This window comes from Ailuropoda melanoleuca, chromosome 8 (genome assembly GCF_002007445.2).
Source record: "Ailuropoda melanoleuca isolate Jingjing chromosome 8, ASM200744v2, whole genome shotgun sequence".
Classification (NCBI taxonomy): Eukaryota; Metazoa; Chordata; class Mammalia; order Carnivora; family Ursidae; genus Ailuropoda; species Ailuropoda melanoleuca.
The window spans coordinates 129,114,587-129,136,376 of NC_048225.1; the positions used below are offsets into that span (position 1 = coordinate 129,114,587).

The following is a 21,790-nucleotide window of genomic DNA, read 5'->3' on the forward strand; positions in this document are numbered from 1 at the left end:
TGCACTGGTATAAAAACAAAAATAATCCACTTTTATATATTCAATATTATATTCATTATTGTTATATATTATTATGTTCATTTTTTTCTTCTGGTTTTAAAGAAACTTAGAATAAACCTTTTTTGTGGGCCGCTGCAAGTGCTCTGAGCCCTAGGCACTGGGCATACTGTGTGTAACAGCTAAGTCGCCACTGCCGGGACCCGCTCTGGGCGACTCTGTGCCCCATGGATGCCTCTGCCCCCAGGAGCAGCCCCATCATTTACTTGTACCCGGGCCCGCTGGCTCCCCAGCCTCTCACGACAGTTCTGGGCCTTGCAGTGGTACTCGTGGGCTCAGGAAAGGGAGCTCCAACATGGGCGCGGGCAGGGAGCCATCAGGCATCATGGTGGCACTGCTGTCATTGGCCAGGAGCAGCCCATCCCGCTGCCAGGAAGTGGAAACACGGGCGACTCACCCTCCACCTGGCAGGGTAGCCCCAGCAGACGCTCCTGGACAGCCACCAGCTCTGAGCCTGCAGTGCGGCCTGAGCGGACAGAGAGGCCTGGACATGGTGGCCTCCTGGGGCCCACTGCCTCCCCTTAGTTTTGACTGCCTCCCAGCCTGGGTGAGGAGAGAGGACACAGGACTTCACCCTGGGGCCTTGGGGCAGCAAAGGAGGGGAGCAGGGCCTGGCAGTCTGAGAAGCAGGACCAGGCCACCAGCCACTGCCTGGATGGCGGTGAAGGCCAGGCCTGGCAGGTGGCCACAACTGACGGCCTCTTTCAGCTGGCCCTGGCAATGTAGAGGGGGTGGGGCAGGCACAGTGCTGAGATCAGGAGCGTGGGCATTGTGCTTTCTGGGCCACGCGGGGGTTGCCTCCCACCACTCCTGCCATCCCATCTGCCTGTCCGCTGGCAGGGTCAGCTTCCCAGGACTCCTGACTCTTCCCTTCCCCCTCCCACTGCCAGGACCCTGGCCCCCAAATAGGGAAGGAACACACTTACACGCAGACATTCAGAGACACACACACTTGGACTAAAATCCCAACCTCACAGGCCACTCCCTGTTCTAGAGACAGTTAGGCTCCATCCTAGATACATACTTATAGACAGCACAAACCAGGTCACACAGATTTCCCTACAGATTGAAAGTCACAAATACACAAGCACAGGGCAACAGACACCGATGTTAGGACCTCAGAACTACATGAGCAGGGGGCTGTGAACCCACATGCATAGACCCCCTTACCACACACACCCTTAAACACAACTCAGCCTGCAAGGCTGGGCTGCAGCCCACCCAGCAGACTGCGGAGTGGATAGGCAGACGGTGGCCTTTAAGGGGCCAAAGCCTGCAGGCCTAGGACTCAGCCAGGCTCAATACCCTCAGGGACCTCTCTGTGGGGAAACCTCTTGGTCCCTGCCTCTCCAAGACCCTCTGTCTGACAGCCCCTTGTAACCACACACCAGCAGGACCCCCAGCTCCCCTTCCACCTGGCAGCCCAGAACTGGAGCCAAAGTCCCTACTCCCCAGAGGCCCTCCCTCCACACAGCTCCCTCCTGCATGCACCTGTCCTTCCCGCTTGCCACCCCCTCCACGGACACCCTCCAGAGTTTCTGCACCTCAGCTGTCCCTCGGTGCCCCCCACTCTCTTCCACAGTCCTCATCTCCCTTCTCCGCGTGCTGTAGGGCTCAGCCCCTTACCCCAGGCTTCAAGCAGGAGCGGGAACACTTCCAGGCCCATGGCCTCGCTGGCCTGGCCCCTCTGCCTCTGGCTACTCCCCAAGTAGCCTGGTCCTCTGTCTTTAGCCTGGGGGCCCTTGGGCTGTGGGCATCCCCCACCCCACCCCAGGGGGCACACTGTGGGGGTTCTGGCCTTGCTTTGGAAGCCTGGGATCTGCCCCCCCAACCACCCCCACCCCCAGGTCTGGGTAGAGGCTGGAGGCTGCTGTCTTTGGTAGGTCCTCTCTGGAGCTGGGTCTCTCTCTGCTTTCTGCCTGCGACCCCTCCCCACTCCCATCCACACTATCCCCTCCTCTTAGGGCCAGGACCCAGACACCCAGACAAATGGGGAAGGGGAAGGAGAGGAGGTGGGGGCCAATGACAGAAGGGAAAAGTTGGGCAAGTCAAGCCCACCCCTTTCCCAGCCTGCAGAACCCTCTCCCAGCCCATTAGACTGTCCCTTTTCCCTCCCCAACTTTGCTGAATGAGACTGGAGTTCCGGGGAGCTGGGGTATCTGCCCCTCAAAGCCGTCTCCGAGGACCCAGTGTCCAAACAGGGGTGGCTTGGAGTCTGATTTGGGGATCCGGGGAGGGGTGCAAGGCCCCACCCTCCCAGCAGAGTGGTGTCCCAGATGCTCAGCTAGGGGTCATCCCATTAGTGTGGTCGCGCCGCTACCCTCTCTGGTCACCATGTCACTTTCCAAAGCATTCCCTCTATTCTTGTGGAAACAATGGATTAAGGCTAATCAGGGGCCAGGAGGGACAAGCCGCAGCCTCCACTGCCCCATTATAAAGAGAAGAAAGAGGCCCAGAACCCCTCTCCTTGCCAATCTGATCATTTAAAACATGCAAAAAATGGGGCTACCCTTCTGCCAAAGGAGCCTGGGGCTCAGAAAGCGGCTGATTCTGCAGGACCTCCTTTCCCCAAACTGCAGCCTCCCCCAAAAAGAGATTCTGGAAAGATGACGGAGGTGGGGGGTGAGAGGTGGGAGTCTCTGTGAGAGAGGCTAAGGAGAAAAAATAGGGGTGGGGGAATCATGTTGGGGCAGAACTCAACCCCAGAAGCTCCAGCCCATCTGGCCCTGAGCAACGCCCCTCCTCCCCCCGCTTTCTCTGGCGCGGACGCGACCCTGCCCAGCTCAGGCTGGTCCCCTTTCTTGCACAAGCCCCCATCCACAGACTTCGCTGACCTGCTCAGCCTACTCTCTGGCTCTCCTCTCTTACACAGGCCTCCGAGGCCTGGACTGCCCCTGAAAAGGGACTGTCTGGTGGCAAGAGAATTTGCAACCTCCAGGCCCACCCCCCAGGCCTTCCTCAGGTAGCCCTGCATCTCTGTCCTGGATCCACCCTGTGACTCCTGCCCCTTCCCGGGTTGGGGGGGGCAACTTTCTTGGTCAGACATCAGGGAGACAAACGGGGTCCAAATCACTTAACAGCTGTGTGTCCTTCGATAAAATGGGGACGGATAGGTGATAGAAACAGCTTCTGCTCGTGCCCGCCCACGCACAGAGTGTGGCCCAGTGAGCTGCGAACATTGGCTCAGGGCCTCTCCTCCTTCGGGTCTCCCTCACTCCCTCGCTCCCTCGCACCTAGGGAGAAGACACCCCTTCTGCAGCACCTGCCTCTTCACCTCTAACCTCACCCTCCAGCAGGGCCCACAGAACAAAGAATGACCAGTGCAGAAGACCTGGGTACAAGTCAGAAACCAGCCATCTTGCCTTGGGCTGGTGTCCCTTACCTCTGAGACTGCCCGCCTAGGAAGGAGGGGGACACCTGCCCTCAGAGTCAGTGAGGAGCACTGAGGAGCACGCACTTTAAGGGCCAAGCAACCACCTCTTTGTCTCTTCCCCCTTCCTCTGTCTGTCTGTCTATCTATCATCTATCTATCTATCTCATCATCTGGTAAGCTCTACCCCCAGCATGGGGCTTGAACTCACGACCCTGAGACTAAGAGTCGCTGCTGCACGGACTAACCCACTTGGGTGCCCCAGGAGTTAACTTTCTATTGGTCCCAGCCCCTCTGAGAACTCGTTGAGACCTTCCTGCACCTGCACCAAGGAGATGCGCTCACGCCCCCGTTTGCTTGCGTTCGCCCTGGGTTGGGAGGTGCTGTCTCGGGGGTAGTGCCCCCACAGGATTGACTTGCCAGAGCGGCCCCTCTTTTCCTCCCTCCCCAACAAGTAACCATTGGCCCAACCCTGAACAGCCCTAGGCTTTTCTGGAAGAACTTCCCTGGAAGGTCTCTGCAGCAGATGAAACCCTCTGAGAAGGCCTCCAGGGCACCAGGACCTTGTTTCCCTTTTCTCTCCCAAGCGTCTCTTCTCAGCCACTCTGCCTCTCCCCACATCCCTTCCTGGCCCTTCTTTCCCTGCCTCTGCAGACACAGTAATGGGCCCTGAAGAAATCCATGTCCTAATCCCTGGAATTTATGAATGTGTCAGGTGACATGGCAAGGCGGAATTCAGGTTGCAGATGAAATAAAGGTGACTAATCACCTGATCTTAAAATAAGGAGATCATCACATTATCCTGGTTATGCAATCACAAGGTAATTGCAAGGATTCTTAAACGTGGAAGAGGCTGGCAGAAGTCAGAGGCAAGAAGAAGGTGAGAGTGCTGTGATAGAGGGACCTAACCTGACCTGGCTGACTTTGAAGAGGAGGAGGGAGGGAGCCAACGTGTGCTCATGGCCTCTAGAAGCTGGAAAAGAAGATTGACCCCTGAGCCCCCGGAAGGGAACACAGCCCTGCTGATCTAAGCCCCAGGGGGGCTGTGTTGACGTCCCGCCTGCAGAGCGGCCCCATGCTACGCCCGCTACGCCCGGGGTTCAAGCCGCTGCGTTTGTGACCATTTGTGACAGCAGGAAACAAAAGGCGCGACAGGATTGCCGTCTAGTCTGCTCTGACGTCCTCACGAAGTTCGTTCCGCATGCGGTTTGGTTGCGCGTCTCCTCCAGCAGCGTGTGAGCTCCACGAGGTCGGGGGCCGCGCGTGGCCGCTGCGAACCCAAAGCCTGGAGCACAGCGTGTTCGACAAGGGGGAGCAGGAAGCAGAGCCAAGCACCTCGAACACCCAAGCCCAGAACTTCCCTCTTCTGCACCGGGGCCGCTGCCCCAGGGCGGTCCCAAGTGCACAGCTGTCTTCCTACTGCGCCCTGACGCTTGTCTTTCAGGAACAGTCCCTCTCTGTCTGGGCTCTCCAGGCCCCCAGGGTAATGCCCCAGCTCTGGGAAGTTCCTTCCAAGGGTCTGCAGGACCCAGTCCCAGGCACTCTCACCGCTCCCCACGGGCTCCCACATCCCTGGGCCTCGCCAGTCACCGGGGCTTCGCAGGGCCTGTTCCCTGTGCTGGACACATCTTACCTTGTCTTCCCTCTTGCTTTGTTGAAGCGTTTCCAAGTCAATCGCAAATATCTCATTCCACACCTGTATACTTACACGTATCTTTCAAAAATAAAAACTTTTTAAAATAACCACTATGTCACTATCACATCTAATAAAGATAACTTTTTTTTAACTTTATTTTTTTTTAAAGCAAACTCCCCCCCAACATGGGGCTTGAGCTCACAACCCTGAGATCAAGAGTTGCACGCTCTACCAAATGACCCAGCCAGGCGTCCCAATAAAGGTAACAGTAATTTCTTGATATCACCTATACCTAGTCCAAAATCAAATTTCCTTAACTGTCTCAAAAATGTCTTCTTTAAAAAAATGTCTTTTTACTCTATTTTATTGGGAGTTTTTTGTTTGTGTTTTAAACATAAACAAGATCTATACACTATATTTGGTTGTTATGTCTCTCTTCTTTTTTTTTAAGATTGTATTTTTAAGCAATCTCTACACCCAACATGGGGCTTGAACTCACAACCCTGAGACTGACAGTTGAGTGCTCTACCGACTGAGCCAGCCAGGCACTATGATTATTAATTCTCTTAAGGATTTAACTGAAAGCAACACTCCCAAACCCCCTGCCTTATATCATTGAGTTGTTGAAGAGATGGGTACGTTTTCCAGTAGAATTCCCATATTCTGGCTGTTTGATTTCTTTGGTGTCATTGAATATATTCCTCTATAACTGAATGTCGACCCTACAAGCTTGATTGGATTTGGGCTCCACCTTTACAGAAGACTGTGCAGGTGGTCCTGCATGTGACAGATTGCATCTCTTCGAGGGGTACGCCACGTTTGGTGGTTCCACTTCTAGTGATTCTAAGGTTGAGTAGGAACTTCGGATGGTGACAACCTGACCCTCCAATGTAAATTCCCCAAAACCTTCCATCTAATAGTTTTAGTCATTGATGATAATTGCCTGACTCAGTTATTTCCTTGGGGTTGCAAAGTGATTTTCCAATGCTATCATTCTTTTCTCATGGATAACTGGAACTTCTTCGTAAAGCAGAACTGTCCCTCATCAACTACGACAATTTGGTAACCCTCAGATACAATTCACACAGGAACTAGAATTCACACAGTGACAAATGACTAGCTCTTTCTTTTCGTTGCCAATTTTCAGAGTAGGGAGTTGGTGCTTTATCCAATGTGTTTTTTTAAAAAAACTTTATTTATTTGAGAGAGAGAACGAGCAGTGGGGAGGGGCAGAGGGAGGGGGAGAGAGAGAGAGAGAGAAGCAGACTCCCCACTGAGTGGGAAGCCCATTCAGGGCTCAGTGTGGGGCTCAATGCAGGGCTCCATCCCAGGACCCTGGGATCACCACCTGAGCAGAAGGTGGATGCTTAATGACTGAGCCACTCAGGCGCCCCAAATCACTAGACACTTGAAACTGCTAGAACACTCGTGTATGTTAACACGAATGAGAACAAACAGTTTAAAAAGTGCAGCAGATAATAAAGGCAATTTGCAAAAAACCCAAAAACTCTTAAAAAGATTTTATTTATTTGAGAGAGAGAGAGAGAGCACACGCGAGGAGGAGGACAAGCAGACCTGGCGCTGAGCACGGAGCCCCTGGGGAGGCAGCACCCCAGGACCCCTGAGATCACGCCCAGAGCCAAAACCAAGAGTCAGAGGCTGAACCCACTGAGCCACCCAGGCGCCCCCAAACACTCAACATTTCTGCCTGCTTTTGTCCCTAGAGGCCCAAAGAAGAGAACTGCGGATGCATGGTCCCCACCGCCCTCCCCCCACGAGTTTCACAGCCCGCGGGGCCCCTGTGGTGCGGGGCACCACTGCGCAGGCGCCATTCTTGGCCGGTGGGGGCCCCGCGGCTCGCCCCGCCCACGTGGGGGACTCCTCCCAGTTGTCAGGTCGGCTCCACCTCCCCCGAACCCAGGCACGTGCCCGGCGGTTGCCGTGGGCGCCAGTTCGCGCGTGCGCCGTGCGGGCGAGCGCTCCCAGGGAACTTGTAGGCGGGTGGGCGCCCGGAAGTGGCCGCGCCGCAGGCGCTTCCGGCCTTTCCCGAGCGGGTACCGTGAGGCGGCCCCGGGCCGGGAGCTCCGCGCCATGCCGGGCGGTAACCGGTGCGTCCCGTGGCGGAGGCTGGTGTCAGGGCTCCGTGGGGCCGCGGGGACGGAGTCCCGGGCACCCGGGCCTACAGCCGGGGCGGGGATGGGGCTCCATCGCCACCGCCCTCCCCGCCAGCGGCTCGGAGAGGGACGCGCTAGAGGCTTAGCCTCGTTCCTCTTTGCAAGCTGTCCCAGCGTCCCATCCCGTCCCATCCCGTCCCATCCCGGTGGAATTTTTTTTTTTTTGTAGAATAACCTAATTCTTTTAAGAGTTATTTTTAATTGTGGTAAGTGGAAAACTTAATTCTTTTGGACCTAGAGCATGCCTTTTTGCAGCTGTCAACTTCTGCTACTGCTGATCACGTCTGTACTGAGGCTGCATCTTGAGGACAAATGCCGGTCCCCGTCACCTGGTCTCAGCCTTGGCACAGAATTCCCTCCTCCCGCTGTCTTTGCTAAGTGTTGGCTCAAGGGCATGCACTACCCAGGTACCACTGACGTGTTATGCTTGGAATTTGTGGGTCTGTAGAGTGAGGCCTGGATAGGATTTAGGCCAACGACTGTTCATTGGAAATACGTGACTCATACGTAATTTAAAATTTGCTAGTAGCCACATTTACAAAAGTAAAAATAAACAAGTTTAATTTTAATGTATTTTATTTAATACATCCAAGATGCAATTTCAACATGTAAGCAATATAAAATAAAAATATAAAATTAAAAAATGCATTTTTTGGGGGGTACTAAATCTTTGAAACCTGGTGTGTATTTTACACTTAGAGCACATCTGGCGTCAGACTAGCCACATTTCAAGCACTCAGTAGGCAGGTGTCGCTAGTGGCCACCATATTGGACATCGCAGACTTAACGCGAAATGCAACAGGGATTGTGGAGAAAAAAATGTGATTCCATGAGGGAAGAGATGTCTTCTCAACTCAGTCCTGGGAAGTGGGCTGAGATAAGGTTTTTAAGAGAGCAGCTGTCAGCGAGGTGACACACCTACCCAGTCTCCCCATGCCACCCCCCCATACACTTAACTATTGCTCTCTTCCTGGGCTGAATTAGGTGAACAGAATGAGCCACATTCTTCGTTCACTGGTCAGTGTGTGAAGTCACCCACACCTCAGTGTGCATCTGGTTGTCTGCTGATGCTGAATTGGGCTTTCTGGTGGAGGGTGGGGCAACGTGTGTGTTTTGGAACAGGAATTAGCCATTGCGACCCGAGGTTGCTGGTGGGGCCTGTCCCCTGAACTCTCACGTTGGGGTGAGGAATTAGAGAAAGATAACCCAGGAGAAAGTAGCAGAAAATGTTGAAGACCCACAGCTCAAAAGAGAAGGGACTTTTTAAATTATTATTTATTTTTTAAGTAATCTCTACACTCATGTGGGGGTCGAACCCACAACCCCGAGATGAAGTGTCCAGTGTTCCACTGACTGAGCCAGCCAGGCACCCCAACAGGCAGGACTTTAGTTTTATTTTTTAGATGATGAACTTTTTTGATGCTTCACTTGGAGGCTAAGGACAGGCCTTTTTCCTTTGGATTCCCCCATTCTTCCTGCTGCCACATGCGCACATGGACTGTGAGCCTTGCTCCCAGGAAAGCCTTCAAAGTCGCCTCAGAGCCTGGGGGGCCCAACTTGGGTTGCTACTCTGAGAATGTAGGACTAAGATTAGGTAAAATTAGAAACATCTGAGCGGGGGGTGCTGCATGGCCCCATCCTTTCCCCTCATTTACTGGCTTTATCAGCGGCTGTGAGGGAAGAGGGGGGTCTGGAGTATCCTCTCCCTCAAAGTCAAACCTTTGTTTTGCCTGGTTGACTCTTCTCCCGTTCAGCCTCTGTGGGGATGGGCTGGCTGGCCACCGTGGGGCAGCATTTCTGCGCCTCTGTCCACCTGTGCCATTTGGTCAAGCCCTCAAATCCCACAGCTCCCCCGACAGAGCTGCCTGGTGCTCAGGGCATGAAGCCCTCAAATCCCACAGCTCCCCCGACAGAGCTGCCTGGTGCTCAGGGCATGAAGCTCGGGTGGGCACACACAGCACAGACAGACATCTACCACCAGGGGCTCTCCAAGGACAAGGATCACACTGGGTCACCTGAGAGGAAAAACACTGCAGTGCAGACGAGGAGCTTGGGCCACGTAAAGTCAGGACACAGATATGTGTGGCTCTGGGCCAGGAAAGAGCAGTTCCACAGACAGGGGAGACCGAAATCGCAGATCAGAAAGACAGCCAGGGGCGCCTGGGTGGCACGGCGGTTAAGCGTCTGCCTTCGGCTCAGGGCGTGATCCTGGCGTTCTGGGATCGAGTCCCACATCAGGCTCTTCCGCTATGAGCCTGCTTCTTCCTCTCCCACTCCCCTGCTTGTGTTCCCTCTCTCACTGGCTGTCTCTATCTCTGTCGAATGAATAAATAAAATCTTTAAAAAAAAAAAAAAAAAAAGAAAGACAGCCAGACTAGCTCTGGCCCCGTTTATTAAAAAACAATGATTCCAAATCTGATATAAAAAAGGTCCCGACAGCCCCCGGTGCGCGTGCCGTGGCCCCAACCCACAAAGTTGCTCCCTCGGCACCTGAGCACGCGGGGCTCTCAGATGCGAAGGTCCCCAGCCAGGAGGGCACTGTACCGGGCAGCTGTGAGGGGCAGGTAGGCACCCCCAGCCTGGTCCAGAACGTAGAGGGGGTCAGACAGTGCACTCGGGTCAAAGCCCTCCTTTGCCATCCGCACCTTCTGCTGCTTGAAGGTCTCTGTGGTGGCCAGAGACTCCTGAGGGGGGGGCATCAAAAGAAAGATGTTGAAGGAAGGCGTATTCTGCCCTGGTGGTTCAGGTGAGTCACCTGAATTTTGTCAAGGGGCAGGGAAAAGGTATGAGGTCAGAGTCTAGGGGACAGGGTGACAGGGAAGAGAAGGAGACAAGCCTGGAGGAGGGCAGAGGGAATGAAGGGGGGCACAGGAGTGCATGTCTGGGAAGGAGCTGTTCTTTCTCCTCATGGAGAGTATTTCGCGAGGACCCTGTGTGGGGTCTGGGAGCCACCAACCGCCGCAGACACAAAGGGAGGGGTGGAGCGGGAGGAGCTGATTACCTGGAGCCTTAGGAATCGAGGCCAGGCATACGGCGGCAAGTTCTCAGAAACATGGGCGTAGAGCCGCACAAGGTCCAAAGAGTGGGGGGCACGCAGAACCAGGGCTGCCATTCCAGCTCGGCCCTCGTGCCCTGGTGATGAGGGGGAAAGGTCAGCTGCTGTGGCGGACCACCCTCCAGCTTCATGCTGCCTGGGCCCAAGTAATACCAGGTCAGGGCAGCAGGCTGGCTGCCTCCCACCTCCCGTGTCTTGGCACCTGGCACGGTGACTCCGTACACGTTCACCTCCTGAAGAAAATCCAGGGACTCCAAAGCCTCTGCCACCTCCGTTGTGGCCACGTTCTCCCCTTTCCACCTGCAAGAGGGCAGAGATCCTGGGCCTTAGGGCGGGTGGCGGCAGAAGCATCCCGGAGCTCTGACAGGAGAGGTTAGATGAGGGGCTGGATTTGGGTGCGAGTCAGGAAGTTAGGTTTAGGGGCTTTGGGTCACAGACACTGGATGTCTGGGAAAGGACTCCAAGTCACGGACAGGTACCTGAATGTGTCTCCGGTACGATCGTGGAAGCGGAGAAAGCCCTGGTCATCGCAGACCAGAAGGTCCCCAGTGTTGAAGAAAACATCCCCAGGCCGGAAGACATTCTTCAGCAGCTTTCCCCGGCCCAGCTCTGGCCCCCCAGCGTAGCCCAGGAACGGGGACTGCTGGCTTACTGGGGCCACCAGCAGCCCTGGCTCACCTGACGGAGTCACTGGGGTCAGGGTGGCTACCGTCCTCACCCAGAGCCTCCTGCCCCTCACCCCACTGTCCAGTCCCAATCCTCCTCTGCCAGCTGCACCACCCCACCCACCCCACCCGAGCACCAACCTGGACATGTGGCCACACAGTGCCCCTGGGTGTCCCTAATCGGCTGCCCTGTGGTGACATCATAGCGAATCAAAGAGAAGGGGAAGACATGCTGGGGGAAGGGAGACCCAGGCACTGGGTCATTTCAGTTGCATGAGCCCCCTCCCTGCCAGCCCCCACCTTTCATGGGATCCCCAGTTTCTTTCCCATTCCTCTCTCACCTTGTAAAGCCAGGAAGCACGTCCCACAGCACCCAGCTGTCCTGTGTAGTTGAAAGTGGCAACGTTGCCCTCTGTTAGTCCGTAGGTCTCTAACACCTGCAGGGGCCCAAAGCGCCGCACAAAACGCTCCCAGGTGTCTGGACGCAGCCCACTACCCACCGCCAGCCGGACCTTGTGTCCATGTTCTGCCTTGCTCTGAGATGAGGAGAGATGGGCAGAAGGTTCAACACCAAGACGCCAGCTCCCCAAAACGAGGTCCTGTTTCCCACTCCCCTGAAGCCCGTCCCCTGTGACCTCATTCAGACGTCCTATCAACCCTGGCTCCTCACCCCACCCTGCCATTCTCTTCCAACGCCCACACAACTGTCTCAGTGTCTCCCATGAAGCGCCCATCCCCCTGCCTTGGCAGCTCTGTCCAGGACCTGTGCCCACGCACCGGGGGCTGGTTGACAAGGTATCGGCATAATTCCCCGATGTACTGGAACACCGTCACCCTGTGCTGCTGGCAGTCCTCCCAGAACTGACCAGCCGAGAACTTGGACTTCAGCACCACTGTAGCCCCTGCCAGAAGTGGGGAGGGGAGGGGAGGAAGGAAGGTGAGGTTATGGCTGTGAGGGGTGCTCGACCCCCTCCTTCCCAGATACTAGCCTTCGCTGTAGTGTGTAGTTCCCCAGAAGGCCCCTCTGTGACATTCAACGGCAGGCCAACTTGGCCCTCTTCCTTTCCCACCCGTGCCACAGAGAGGTCGGTGCCCTTTCTCTACTTCCTATCCCCACACAGTCCACGCTCTGTACCCTGCCCCCAGGTCCCAACGTTCTTCTCCATTTGCTTCTTCCTGGGCTGACATCCACAGCCCGTCTCCACCCCGCCCTTGGAGTCTGGAGTCCTGAGAAAGATCCAGCCTCCCCAGCCAGTCTGTAGGTCGTGCAGGTGATGTTGCTCCGCTGTCCCAGGAACTCTTGGATTGCAGGCCCCTGCTGCCTCCTTCCTCTGGATTCTCTACCCTGAAGGACTCAGGAAGCATCCCCAGGTGAGCATACCACAGTCGGGACTTAATAAACATTTGCTAGAAAAAACATTTGCTGGAGGACTAAAGGTGGGGGGAGGATTGGGGTGGGAGTTGGGGAGACTGACCAATGCCTAGACAGCCCACAACGCCCAACAGGGAGCCGGACATGTGGTAGAGTGGGAGGGCAAGGTAGATCACATCCTCTTGGTGGGCACCACACAGCTCATAGAACGCCTGGCACTGCAGAATCTTCAGATGACTGATCCGAGCAGCCTTGGGGAGGCCTGTGGGGGCGGGAAGGGCGCAAGCCTCAGGCCCTGCCTCCCCCGCCTCTGCTGGGTTTCCAACAGAGAGAGGCAGAGGCAAGGCTGAAGCTGAGAAGAAGGGAGGCCGAGCTGTCCTGGAAATGTGGGAAGTTCAGGGAGGTGGAGAAGTGAGTTTGATCATCAGGATCAGGGTGGAGGGGCCGGGAGGCTTTGGAGGGGTGGCCTGGAAACTGAGGCCATAGTTCTGTTCCCAGCCCCTTGCCTTCCTCTCATTTCTGGCAGGTAAGTCCAGGGCTCACCCGTGGTGCCAGAAGTGAAGATATACAGGCACGTGTCCATTATGCTCTGGGGGGCGGACAGGTACCCAGGCACTGGTTCATCCACTTCAGCGGAGGCCTCGGCCAGCAAATCGCTGATTCCAGCAGGATGGGTTTCAGGGCCTGCGGCCCACAGACGGAGCCCCAAGGCTCTCAGGGCTGGCAGGTCAGGCTCCAGGGACTCCAGGAACTCTGGATGGGGTGGCAAGGCACACCTTGGCGACCCAGAATTCTTCACCCCCCAGCCTTTTTGCACGCCTCTCGCCACCACCTCTGCTCTTGGGCGAGGAGAAGGGTATGAACATCCCATTACCGTTCTGGGAACCAAAGAACCAGCTCCTCCCTTCGCAAACCCAAAGACTCAAATCCCCAAGCACCCTTTGCGAACCCCCGCGAGGTAGCTCGGCCTCCTTCCGAGTCCCGCCCCTTCTCTGCTGCCCCCAACGCGCCGCTTTCCGAAGCCGGCCCCGCCCCGCTGGCCGCGCGCTCCAGCCTCACCTGGCGCCAGCACCAGCGCGCGCGCGCCGCAGCTGCGGAGGCAGTGCAGGAGGGGTCCCCGGCGCAGGGCGGCGGGCACAAAGGCTGCGCGCAGGCCGGCCTTGGCTAGCCCGAACCAGAGCCACAGGAACTCCGGGCAGGCGGGCAGGAGCAGCGCCACGGTGGCCCCGGGTTCCAGAGGGGCCGCGGCGCCTGCAACTCCCGTGGCCCGCTCGTCCTCTGCGCCGCCGGGCCCCGCGTACCAGCCCCGCGCGCGCAAAAAAGCGCGCGCAGCCCGGTTGCTCTCGCGCTCGGCCTCCGCGTAGCTGAAGCGTCGCGCGCCGTGAATGAGGAAGATGTGTGCAGGGCGCTGCCGGGCCAGTTGCGCGAGGCGCCAGGCCAGGCTGCAGCCCCCCTCGGGGCCCCTCGGGTCGGCGGCGGCCGCGGCCAGGGCGCGCGCTCGAAGAGCCCGTTTGCAGCGTAGGGCGCGCACCGCGAAGGCCAAGTCCGCGGCGAGCCAGCGCAGCCCCGGCCAGAGGTGCAGTTTCCGAAGCAGTAGCAGCAGCGGCAGAAGCAGCAGCGGCAGCAGGGGCAGCAGCAGGAGGGCGGCCATGGTGCCCTGGTCCTTGGCTCGGCCCAGAGGCTCCCTTCCGAAAACTGGGGCCGCTCGCTTGTGCTCGGAGACCTCTCCCTCCCGGGAGAGCGCGTGCGCTAGCGCACGCCCCTTCCCACCCAGCTCTCCCCACCCCGTTCTCCACGGGCTGGGAGCCGAGGCCGGGAGTGCGTGGGGGGCGGCCCCGCACTCTCGGCCCTCCCTGTAGCCGGGCTCCGCCCTGTGCGGGCTCCTTCCCAGACAGCTGACGGCCCACACCCTCCCAGGTCCCGGTTCAGGTTTTTCTCCCCAAGGTCGCTTCTGGCATCTGGCTGAACTGTGACGTCCCGGCCTGAAGATGCCACTGCTCTCCCCCAAAACTGGCCGGAGAACTCGGCCCCTCGCCTGTTTGGCGCTGCAAGTCCCGGCCCGATTGCCAGACCCGTGCCCCTCCCCCCCAACGGCAGCAGCAGCCCCAGGGGATGGGTGGGGACCCAGCCAGCCAGAGTTCTGGAGGGGCGAAAGCGGAGGCCCCTCCCTCTGGGCAAGGGCACAATAATTGGGGCCAGCCAGCGAATGCTTTCCATCCTGCTTTTAATTGGGGCAGAGGGAACGGGAAGGGGAGAGGAAGAAGAGGCCTCCCGCGACTTAGACTTGTAAAGGAAGGAACAGCAGCTTTGAGGAAGAGGACACTGGATTCTGCAGGAGCCAGTCTGTCCTCCGCCCAGACCTCGCTGCTTCCTCCTCGGTAGCCCACCCAGCCTCCCGTGCAGCCTAGGGGATTCTTTTCCGCTGGGACACAGGGGGCGGCAAGTGGCCAGGCTGTGGAATAAAGAGGGTTCCCTCTCGCTGGTATCTGAACTCTTCCCACCAGGCCCACTTCTGTCCATCAGAATCCGAATTGGGGTTATCCTCCACCCCTAAGCAGTCCTTCAGCAGTTGGTAAGCACACAGATCTACTAAAGTGAACAAATACTCACTTTGGAAGCCTCTAGTTTCCTGAGAGAAGTAGGGAGGAACAGAGTTCAGCTTAAAGGGAGATGGTTGCCCAGACAGGTCAGTGCCTGGTGCACAGCCCCAGTGGCAGCAGGAAAGCTGGGGAGGTGGGGGGCAGCAAAAAGCCCCTCCCACTCCAGACAAGGGGGTGTGCAGGAAGGGAAAAGGGGAAGTTCTCAGGTGACCGACCGGGGAGTGGAGGCATCCGGTTGGGTGCGCAGGGTGCTCTGCAGGGTAAGAGCACCCAGGCGGCAGCTCCAGCACAAAAGAGGTTCTGGCTTGTTTTATTGTCATTTAAAAACTTTTAAAACGCGATTATCTCTGCCAAAAAACAAAACCAAAACAAAACAAAAAAGACCGAACGAGGAAATAGGACCACTGACAGTTCTGTGAAACCTGTCTCTCTCCGGGAGTCCCAGGGTCTCTGGCCTCCCTCTCCGCTCCGTCCCTGCCCCACGTCGAGGAACAGGCAGGCAGCTGGACCACATCACTGATGAAATGCCCATTTCACACGGGAGGATGGAGAGCAACTATAAAATGCCTGTGAGGAGGAGGTCAAGGCCTGATGGGGAACACGGGATGGAGCATCCACACACTGTCCTCACTCCCATCCTGGCCTTTTGGACCAGCAGCCCCAACTGCCATTTCTCTTCTCTTTGGGAGGCTGGGGAAGGGCAGGGGCTGAGGACCTGCACCAGCCCAGATTTCACACAGCGTCTGACTTCAGTGGGACCCGAGTCGGTGGGAACAGCAGTGTGATGGGGCTGGAGCCCTGGACAGGAGGGAGCAGGGGCTGGGGCTGCACGGCAGCTTCTCAGGCTGAGCCAAAGGGGGCAGCTCGTCCTTCCCATCAGGTGAGCCTTGGGCAGGGGGAGGAGGGTCTCCCCACTACCTCCCCAGCCCTTATTAACCTTTGATTCACCAAGGAGGGGAGGGCAGTCCAACTGGGGGTAGGATGGGGCATCCAGGGTCTCCTCAGTCACTGTCAGACCCCACTGCAGAGGACCCTTTCCGTTTCCGCTTGGTAGGCTTCGGTTTTGTGTCTTCTTCCTCCTGGAAGAGATGGGGGGGGCGGTCATTAGCCTGAGCAGCTACTGGCCCCAGCCCCACCACTCCCATGGCTCCTGTTGCTGAGCCTAGAGATGAGGGCTCTTACCGAGGCGCTGCTGGAGCCTGACTCTTCCTCAGCATTGGGGGGCTGTGTGGCATTCTTTCGACTGCGGGGGCTGGACAGAGCTGCTTTTCTCCGGCTCTTGGGTGGCTTGGTGGACGAGTCCTCATATTCCTCAGCCAGGGAGAAGAGATCGCTGAACCTGCGGGAAAGAACCCGCCCTCAGCACACTCCTCCCAGCCTCTTCTCTGTCCCGGCAGGCCCCTCCCACTGCTTCCCAAGGCCTTACTTCATCTTGTGGGCCTCATCACAGCTTGCCTGCACGTGCTGCAGGGCCTGGAGAATCGGAGTCTGGCTAAAAACTAGAGGCAGGAAGAGGGAGAGCAGGGAAGGAAGGACAGTGAGAGGTCCAGGAACTCAGTCAACTCTCCTGGCCCTGCCCCCACCCTTCCAGGGCTGGCCTGAGCCACGGGTCTGCAATGCATACAGTTCTGCTTGGTGTTGGTCAGGTTGAGACGCAGGCTGTCCAAGTGCTCCAGGATCTGCTCCAGAGTCAGCTGCGCCAGCTTGCTGCTGGAGCTCCTCAGGCTGCAGGGAAGTCACACAGAAGGAGCGTGAGCTCGAGGGGAGGGCTCCAGGAGTGTGGGACACCCTTCCCACCAGGGCCCCTCCTGAAGACAGACACAGCCCGCATGGGGAAGGGTGCGGTGGACCAGGGACCAGCCACCACGCACCAGGGAAAGACAGGGAAGGGGCCGGAGTGGGCACATACACCATGTAGCTTCAGACCACTAGGTGTCACCCACCAACCAGGAAGGAACCGCCCGGTGCCGGCCTGTGGACAGGGCAGCCCTCCCCAGGCCCGCGCCCCTCACCCCTGCTCCCACCTCTGCCTCTTGCGAGGTAGGCTGTTGTTCTTGATGAGCAGTGACTTGATGTGCTCGGCCAGCAGCTCGTCATGCTTCATGCACCAGTGCCGCAGGATGCTGGTGGTGAACTGGTCGTCGGGGTGGCAGGGCCTGCTCAACACCATCTTCACCATCTCCTCGCTGGGTCTGGGGGTGACAGGGCACAGGGCGCCCTGCTCACACAGCCGGCCTCAGGATGCCCTCGTCTCGCCCACCTACTCACTCCCCAAACCTTAGCCCCCCTCCCCACCCAAGTCGTGGCAGCTTCCTGCTCTCACACCCTCTCCCTCTTCCCCTGGGCCAAGGAGACAGAAGGGACTCCCGGGTCTTTGCAGTACCAGCAGCCGGCACCCGTACTGGGGAAGTGGCTCACCAAATCTCTGCCACCTTGCCCAGAAGAGTCAGGAAATGGGCCAGGGAGGTAAAGGACCACACCATATCTAGCCCAAGAAGGCGCAGGGGAGGGGGCTGGCAGACTACAGCCCTCAAGCTGCCCACTTCCTCTGGGACGTTCTGTACCACTTCCAGTCTCTCAGGCAAGAGAGCAGAAAAGGTGGAAGGAAGGCAAGAAGGTAGGAAGGAAAAGACACACAGCTGCTGCCCTACTTATCTGGGTTGTTGGGAAAGTGCCCGTGCTGGAGGGTGGGGGGGCCTCCGCTGGCTCTGCTGGCTCCCCCTCCAGGCCCCACCCCTGTACTCCAACCCAGCCTCCTCCAGGGTTAGCCCAGGGTGGCCTCAGCAGAGTAGGGGTGGGGAGCAGGAAACCGGGATGTCCGGTCCCCACCCCCCACCCTCCTCCCAGAGCAGCTCCTGGTGGGCAGGGGCGTAAAGTCGAGAGGAAGCCCAGATCCCAGGGGAGCTGCTTGTTTGTAAATCATTTTAGGGGACAGCAGAAGCAGCAGATGTCTACAGTAGGAAAAAGCATGGCCAGCCTCCTAAAGGAGCAGATGGGAGCCCTTCACCGATGGTATCTCTTGGTGTGCTGTGACTGGGAGCTAGAGTCCCCGGAAGCAGAACTCACTTCTCTCTTCGGAGCTGAAGCAGCAGGCAAGACAGGGCCTCTGGGTGCTCTGTGGGGGAGGGAGAGGCTGCTAAGAGGGTTGTAGAATTCCAGGAAGAATCCTGGTACCTCTCCCATCCCCCAATCAACAGCCACTTGAAGAAGCAAGGAAGAACAATCCCTTGCTTCTAGAAAATCCCGAGCAGCCTGAGCCCCACCTCGTGCCTGGCTCGGAGTGGGCTTGCCTGCAGGACGCACCTGAAGGGCCTATGTGACTGAGCACGGAGTCTGGCCTTCCGTACTTCGCTGGGACGGGCAGCAGTGGGTCTGCTCATACACAAGCCGAGGGGCCTCAGCCTTGCCCCAGAGGGGCCTGGGGGTCTTTCCCTCAATGCTCCCTGCCTGCTGCCCGACTCACCTTTGTACTTAAGGTGCTGCAGGATAGGGATTATGGTCTCCAGGGGGATGTTGTGGGCCAGGAAGAGCTGCCAGGCGCAGTACTGCTCAAAGGTCTCCCAGTCCAGGCTCTGGACTGCAGGGGACAGAGGGGGTGTGCTCGCACACGTGCTCTCTCCTTCACACACAGCACAGGGCTAATCCTCTGACTAGCAGCACCCGAGCAGGGGACGTACACGGGTGAGGTCATCGATGACCCTGAGACGACAGATACTCTCCCTTTCCACACAAAGCGTTATCCTCAAAGACTTCATGTCACTTCTGTAGTCCCACCAGCCCTGAGCTTAAGCAAGAACCAGACACCGCCCAAGACGACAGAGCAGGGCAGAGTGACGGTCTACCCCATTCTCAACCCAAGCCAGCTCTGCTACTATCAGAAAACATCCAGGGCTGGGGTGTCTGGGTGGCTCAGTCGTTAAGCGTCTGCCTTTGGCTCAGGACATGATCCCAGGGTCCTGGGATCGAGCCCTGCATCGGGCTCCCTGCTCAGCGGGAACCCTGCTTCTCCCTCTCCCACTCCCCCTGCTTGTGTTACCTCTCTCGCTGTCTCTCTGTCAAATAAATAAATAAAATCTTAAAAAAAAAACCCCAAAACCCAGGGCTGCTACACGTCTCTACCCCCCCCACCCCCTGGGTGCCTGTGGGGTCTGCTCACTTACTGAGTATGTTGAGGACAGAGTCCTTTCGAAACATGACCAGGTTCCCCATCATCACGTGGCAGACCAGCTCCTGGAGCTGAGGAGGAGGAGGAGGAAGAAGGCAAGACCCATTGGTTCTAAAAGAAGCCAGGAAGCCAATGTGGAAGGAGAAACAGGAGGGCTCACATGCGGAAAAAACTGGAGGGAGGGAAAACCTAGTTTAAAGGCATGGGGAGGTCTCTGAAGGATGCAGGGGCTAGTGAAGGACAGGGGAAGGCCTGTTTGGGGCAGAATAGTTAAAGAAAACCATTAAAGTGGTTTCCATGCCCTGACAGCAGAGGGAGAATGGGCAACTTGTCTACCTGGCCCTAGTTTGGGCCCTGACCAGCCTGTGCCTGAGGAGGAGGGAAGGGCCCTGAGAGGCTGAGCCCTGGCACAGAGGTGTGAGTAAGAGAAAGGCAAAGAAAAAAGAAAGAAGGAAGAAGGGCAAGTGAGTGGAGAGGAGGAGCAGAAATGGGGCCTCGGTTTGGCATGAGAACAACACACAAGCAAAGCTGCAGCCTCCCGGGACCCTGCACATGGTGGGAAGGTCAATGGCCTGAGCATTTTCATCCTGAGCCATGGGGACGACCAGTGGAGGCTAAAAAAAGCTCCATCTCCTCTCTTTCCATGTGGAACTGGAGTGCCCAGGAGAGAAAGAGCCCTGCCTGCCTCCCTGGGGATCCATTTCCCTTCCAGCCCGCAGGCCTGAAGTGCACACATGTGCGGGGGTGGGGGTGGGGGCTGCTGCCCAGGCCTCCCGGGATGACAGGTCTTTGTGCACCTGCGCAGAGTCAATAACAGCCACGATCATGTTCAGCAGCTCGCCGCTCCGCAAGGTCTCATCTGGAAACTGGACAGAAAAAGAGGGGAGCTGGGGCAGGAGTCCAGGGTGCGTCCCTTGACTTGGGACCTCATGACCCACTCCCCGTTCTTCCCACATGCTCAGGGGGTGGCTGCATTAGCCAGACGTGGGTCCTAACACAAATATCTAAACAAAGATCCAACAGCTGTGCAGGTGGGACTCTAACTCTTCCAGAACCCAAATTTGCTACTTGTGTGCCCACAGCACGAATATGTGTGTCTCAGAAAAGGGATGGGGAACTCTCCAGAGATGAAGCTAGAGCCAGAAAGGACTGGCCATGACTGGTGAGTGCTGTGTGGCAGCAGTAAAAATATCCAACCTCTACCAAAGAAGAGAAGGTACAGAGTGTGAGTGTGTGGGCTGCACAAGAGGCAGGCAGGACACCTTCTTGGGGAGGCCAGTTTACCAGGGAGGGAGCAGAGGAGGAAACTGGGCATGGGCACCCCTCCCTCTACAGATTTTGGCTGAGATCACAGTTCCTCCTGTCGTGCCCACACCCCGTGCCCTGATTTCCCTGTTCCCGGGAACTCGCACCAAGAGGAGGAAGAGCTGATACCCCTCTGATGTCCCAGTTCCTAGAGAAGACAGTGAGTGAATGAGGGAAATGAAAGCTGAGTCTCCACCACAAAGGCCCTGGTCTTCAGGAACCACGACAGAAATCGAGGGTGACCCATCAGATGGCAAGAGGGCCTGCAATGTGTGCACGCGGGTTTGGCTGGGGGCCTGTCCTGGGTCCAGAGGATGGGGCCAAAGCTGAGAACCCAAATGTAGACGCCCAGACCCCAACTCACACCACAAAGCATAGGATAGGAATTCGGGGGGTTTTAGACATTTTTTAACCTTTAATGGGAGGTGGGGAGGGGGGCAGGTGTGGTGCTGGAAAAAAACAGCCTGCCGCAGCCAGCAGGGGCTGTACGCGGAGATGCGCAGTCTCGTCAGCCCGGCCTGCACAGTTGCCCTGTCCCAGCGGAATTCCACCGGAGACACTGACCTCTGTATAGATGGAGGGTGTCAGGTGGCACAGCAGCCGCACGTCGTCTTCCTGGCAGGCCTTCATGTCCATCATTAAGCAGGTGTGCAGATCGCCCAGCTGCGTGGCCTGGGCAAACGACTCGTACAGATTCATCTTCCCAGCAGCGGCTTTGCTGCAAGAGCAGTTGGGCCTCAGCCAGCAGCCAACCCCAGCATCCAGCCTCAGGCATCCCCTAAACAGGCCCTCCTCTGCAATCCCTTTGCTGCCCCGATGCTCTGGGCTAATCAGTCTCATGGCTTTCCCCTGGCTTCCGCAAGAGCTTGGTAACTTATGGAAACTAGGACACACTTTTCTTTCTCCGCATCCTTCCCCAGTGCTCCAGACTGGGCGCTGACTGCAGTTAATGAACCAGCTAACTGGTGAGAGTCAAACACAGGAGGGGGCTCAGCTCAGGCTAGGAAGCTCGCTCTCCTGCTTTCTGGGCTCTGAGCCAGGAGGACAACAACACATGGAGGCCCCCACCTCACACCACGTACAAAACAACTCAAAAGGGGTCACAGGCCTAAATACAAGAACTGAAACCATACAACTCCTAGAAGAAAACACAGGAGAAAATCTACATGACACCAAAAGCACAATTGACAGAGAAAAAATAAATTGGACTCTTCAAAATGTAAAACTTCTGTGTTTCAAAGGATCATCAAAAAGTGAAAAGACAACCTGCAGAATGAGAAAATATTTGCAAACCTTATGTTTCATAAAGGACTTGTATCCAGGATATATTAAAAAAAATCTTAGGGGCGCCTGGGTGGCACAGCGGTTACGCGTCTGCCTTTGGCTCAGGG

The 21,790-nt window shown here is 57.1% G+C and overlaps 2 protein-coding genes across 8 annotated transcripts in view; both read right to left on the minus strand.

The window, feature by feature from the left end:
• Window positions 1-9,610: 9,610 nt before the first annotated feature.
• On the minus strand, window positions 9,611-15,284 carry SLC27A3 (solute carrier family 27 member 3). Of its 2 annotated transcripts, none has more exons than XM_034667577.1 (10): window positions 14,940-15,284; window positions 12,873-13,082; window positions 12,433-12,591; window positions 11,735-11,859; window positions 11,299-11,493; window positions 11,099-11,189; window positions 10,772-10,970; window positions 10,495-10,592; window positions 10,239-10,369; window positions 9,611-9,921 (listed from the first exon to the last, which is right to left on the minus strand). In XM_034667577.1, exons 1-10 carry the CDS (start codon window positions 15,247-15,249, stop codon window positions 9,745-9,747), a joined length of 1,695 nt encoding a protein of 564 aa, XP_034523468.1. In that variant the 5' UTR covers window positions 15,250-15,284; the 3' UTR covers window positions 9,611-9,744. The 2 variants fall into 2 exon arrangements, with proteins under 2 accessions (XP_034523468.1, XP_034523467.1); XM_034667576.1 differs by lacking the exon at window positions 14,940-15,284 and adding an exon at window positions 13,389-14,518.
• The window catches only part of INTS3 (integrator complex subunit 3), a 39,734-nt gene continuing 33,171 nt past the window's right edge, over window positions 15,228-21,790 (minus strand). For 4 of the 6 annotated variants that reach the window (XM_034667570.1, XM_034667572.1, XM_034667575.1 and 1 more), the window contains 10 exons: window positions 20,964-21,117; window positions 19,892-19,960; window positions 19,090-19,165; window positions 18,393-18,506; window positions 17,996-18,044; window positions 16,954-17,121; window positions 16,554-16,654; window positions 16,356-16,428; window positions 16,112-16,268; window positions 15,228-16,008 (listed from right to left, as the gene is read on the minus strand). In XM_034667570.1, coding sequence (XP_034523461.1) covers window positions 15,931-16,008; window positions 16,112-16,268; window positions 16,356-16,428; window positions 16,554-16,654; window positions 16,954-17,121; window positions 17,996-18,044; window positions 18,393-18,506; window positions 19,090-19,165; window positions 19,892-19,960; window positions 20,964-21,117 — 1,039 coding nt within the window. In that variant the 3' untranslated portion in view covers window positions 15,228-15,930. The remainder of the gene's footprint in view (window positions 16,009-16,111; window positions 16,269-16,355; window positions 16,429-16,553; window positions 16,655-16,953; window positions 17,122-17,995; window positions 18,045-18,392; window positions 18,507-19,089; window positions 19,166-19,891; window positions 19,961-20,963; window positions 21,118-21,790) is intronic. The other 2 variants (XR_004627483.1, XM_034667573.1) reach the window with 2 other exon arrangements.

Coding starts and splice junctions, on each gene's coding strand:
- SLC27A3 (XM_034667576.1), bottom strand. CDS start 13,980: ATGGCCGCCCTCCTGCTGCTGCCCCTGCTGCCGCTGCTGCTTCTGCCG. Junction 12,592..12,872: donor CTTCACTTCTGGCACCACGG/GTGAGCCCTGGA, acceptor CCGCCCCCACAG/GCCTCCCCAAGGCTGCTCGG. Junction 10,370..10,494: donor GTACGGAGTCACCGTGCCAG/GTGCCAAGACAC, acceptor CCTCATCACCAG/GGCACGAGGGCCGAGCTGGA.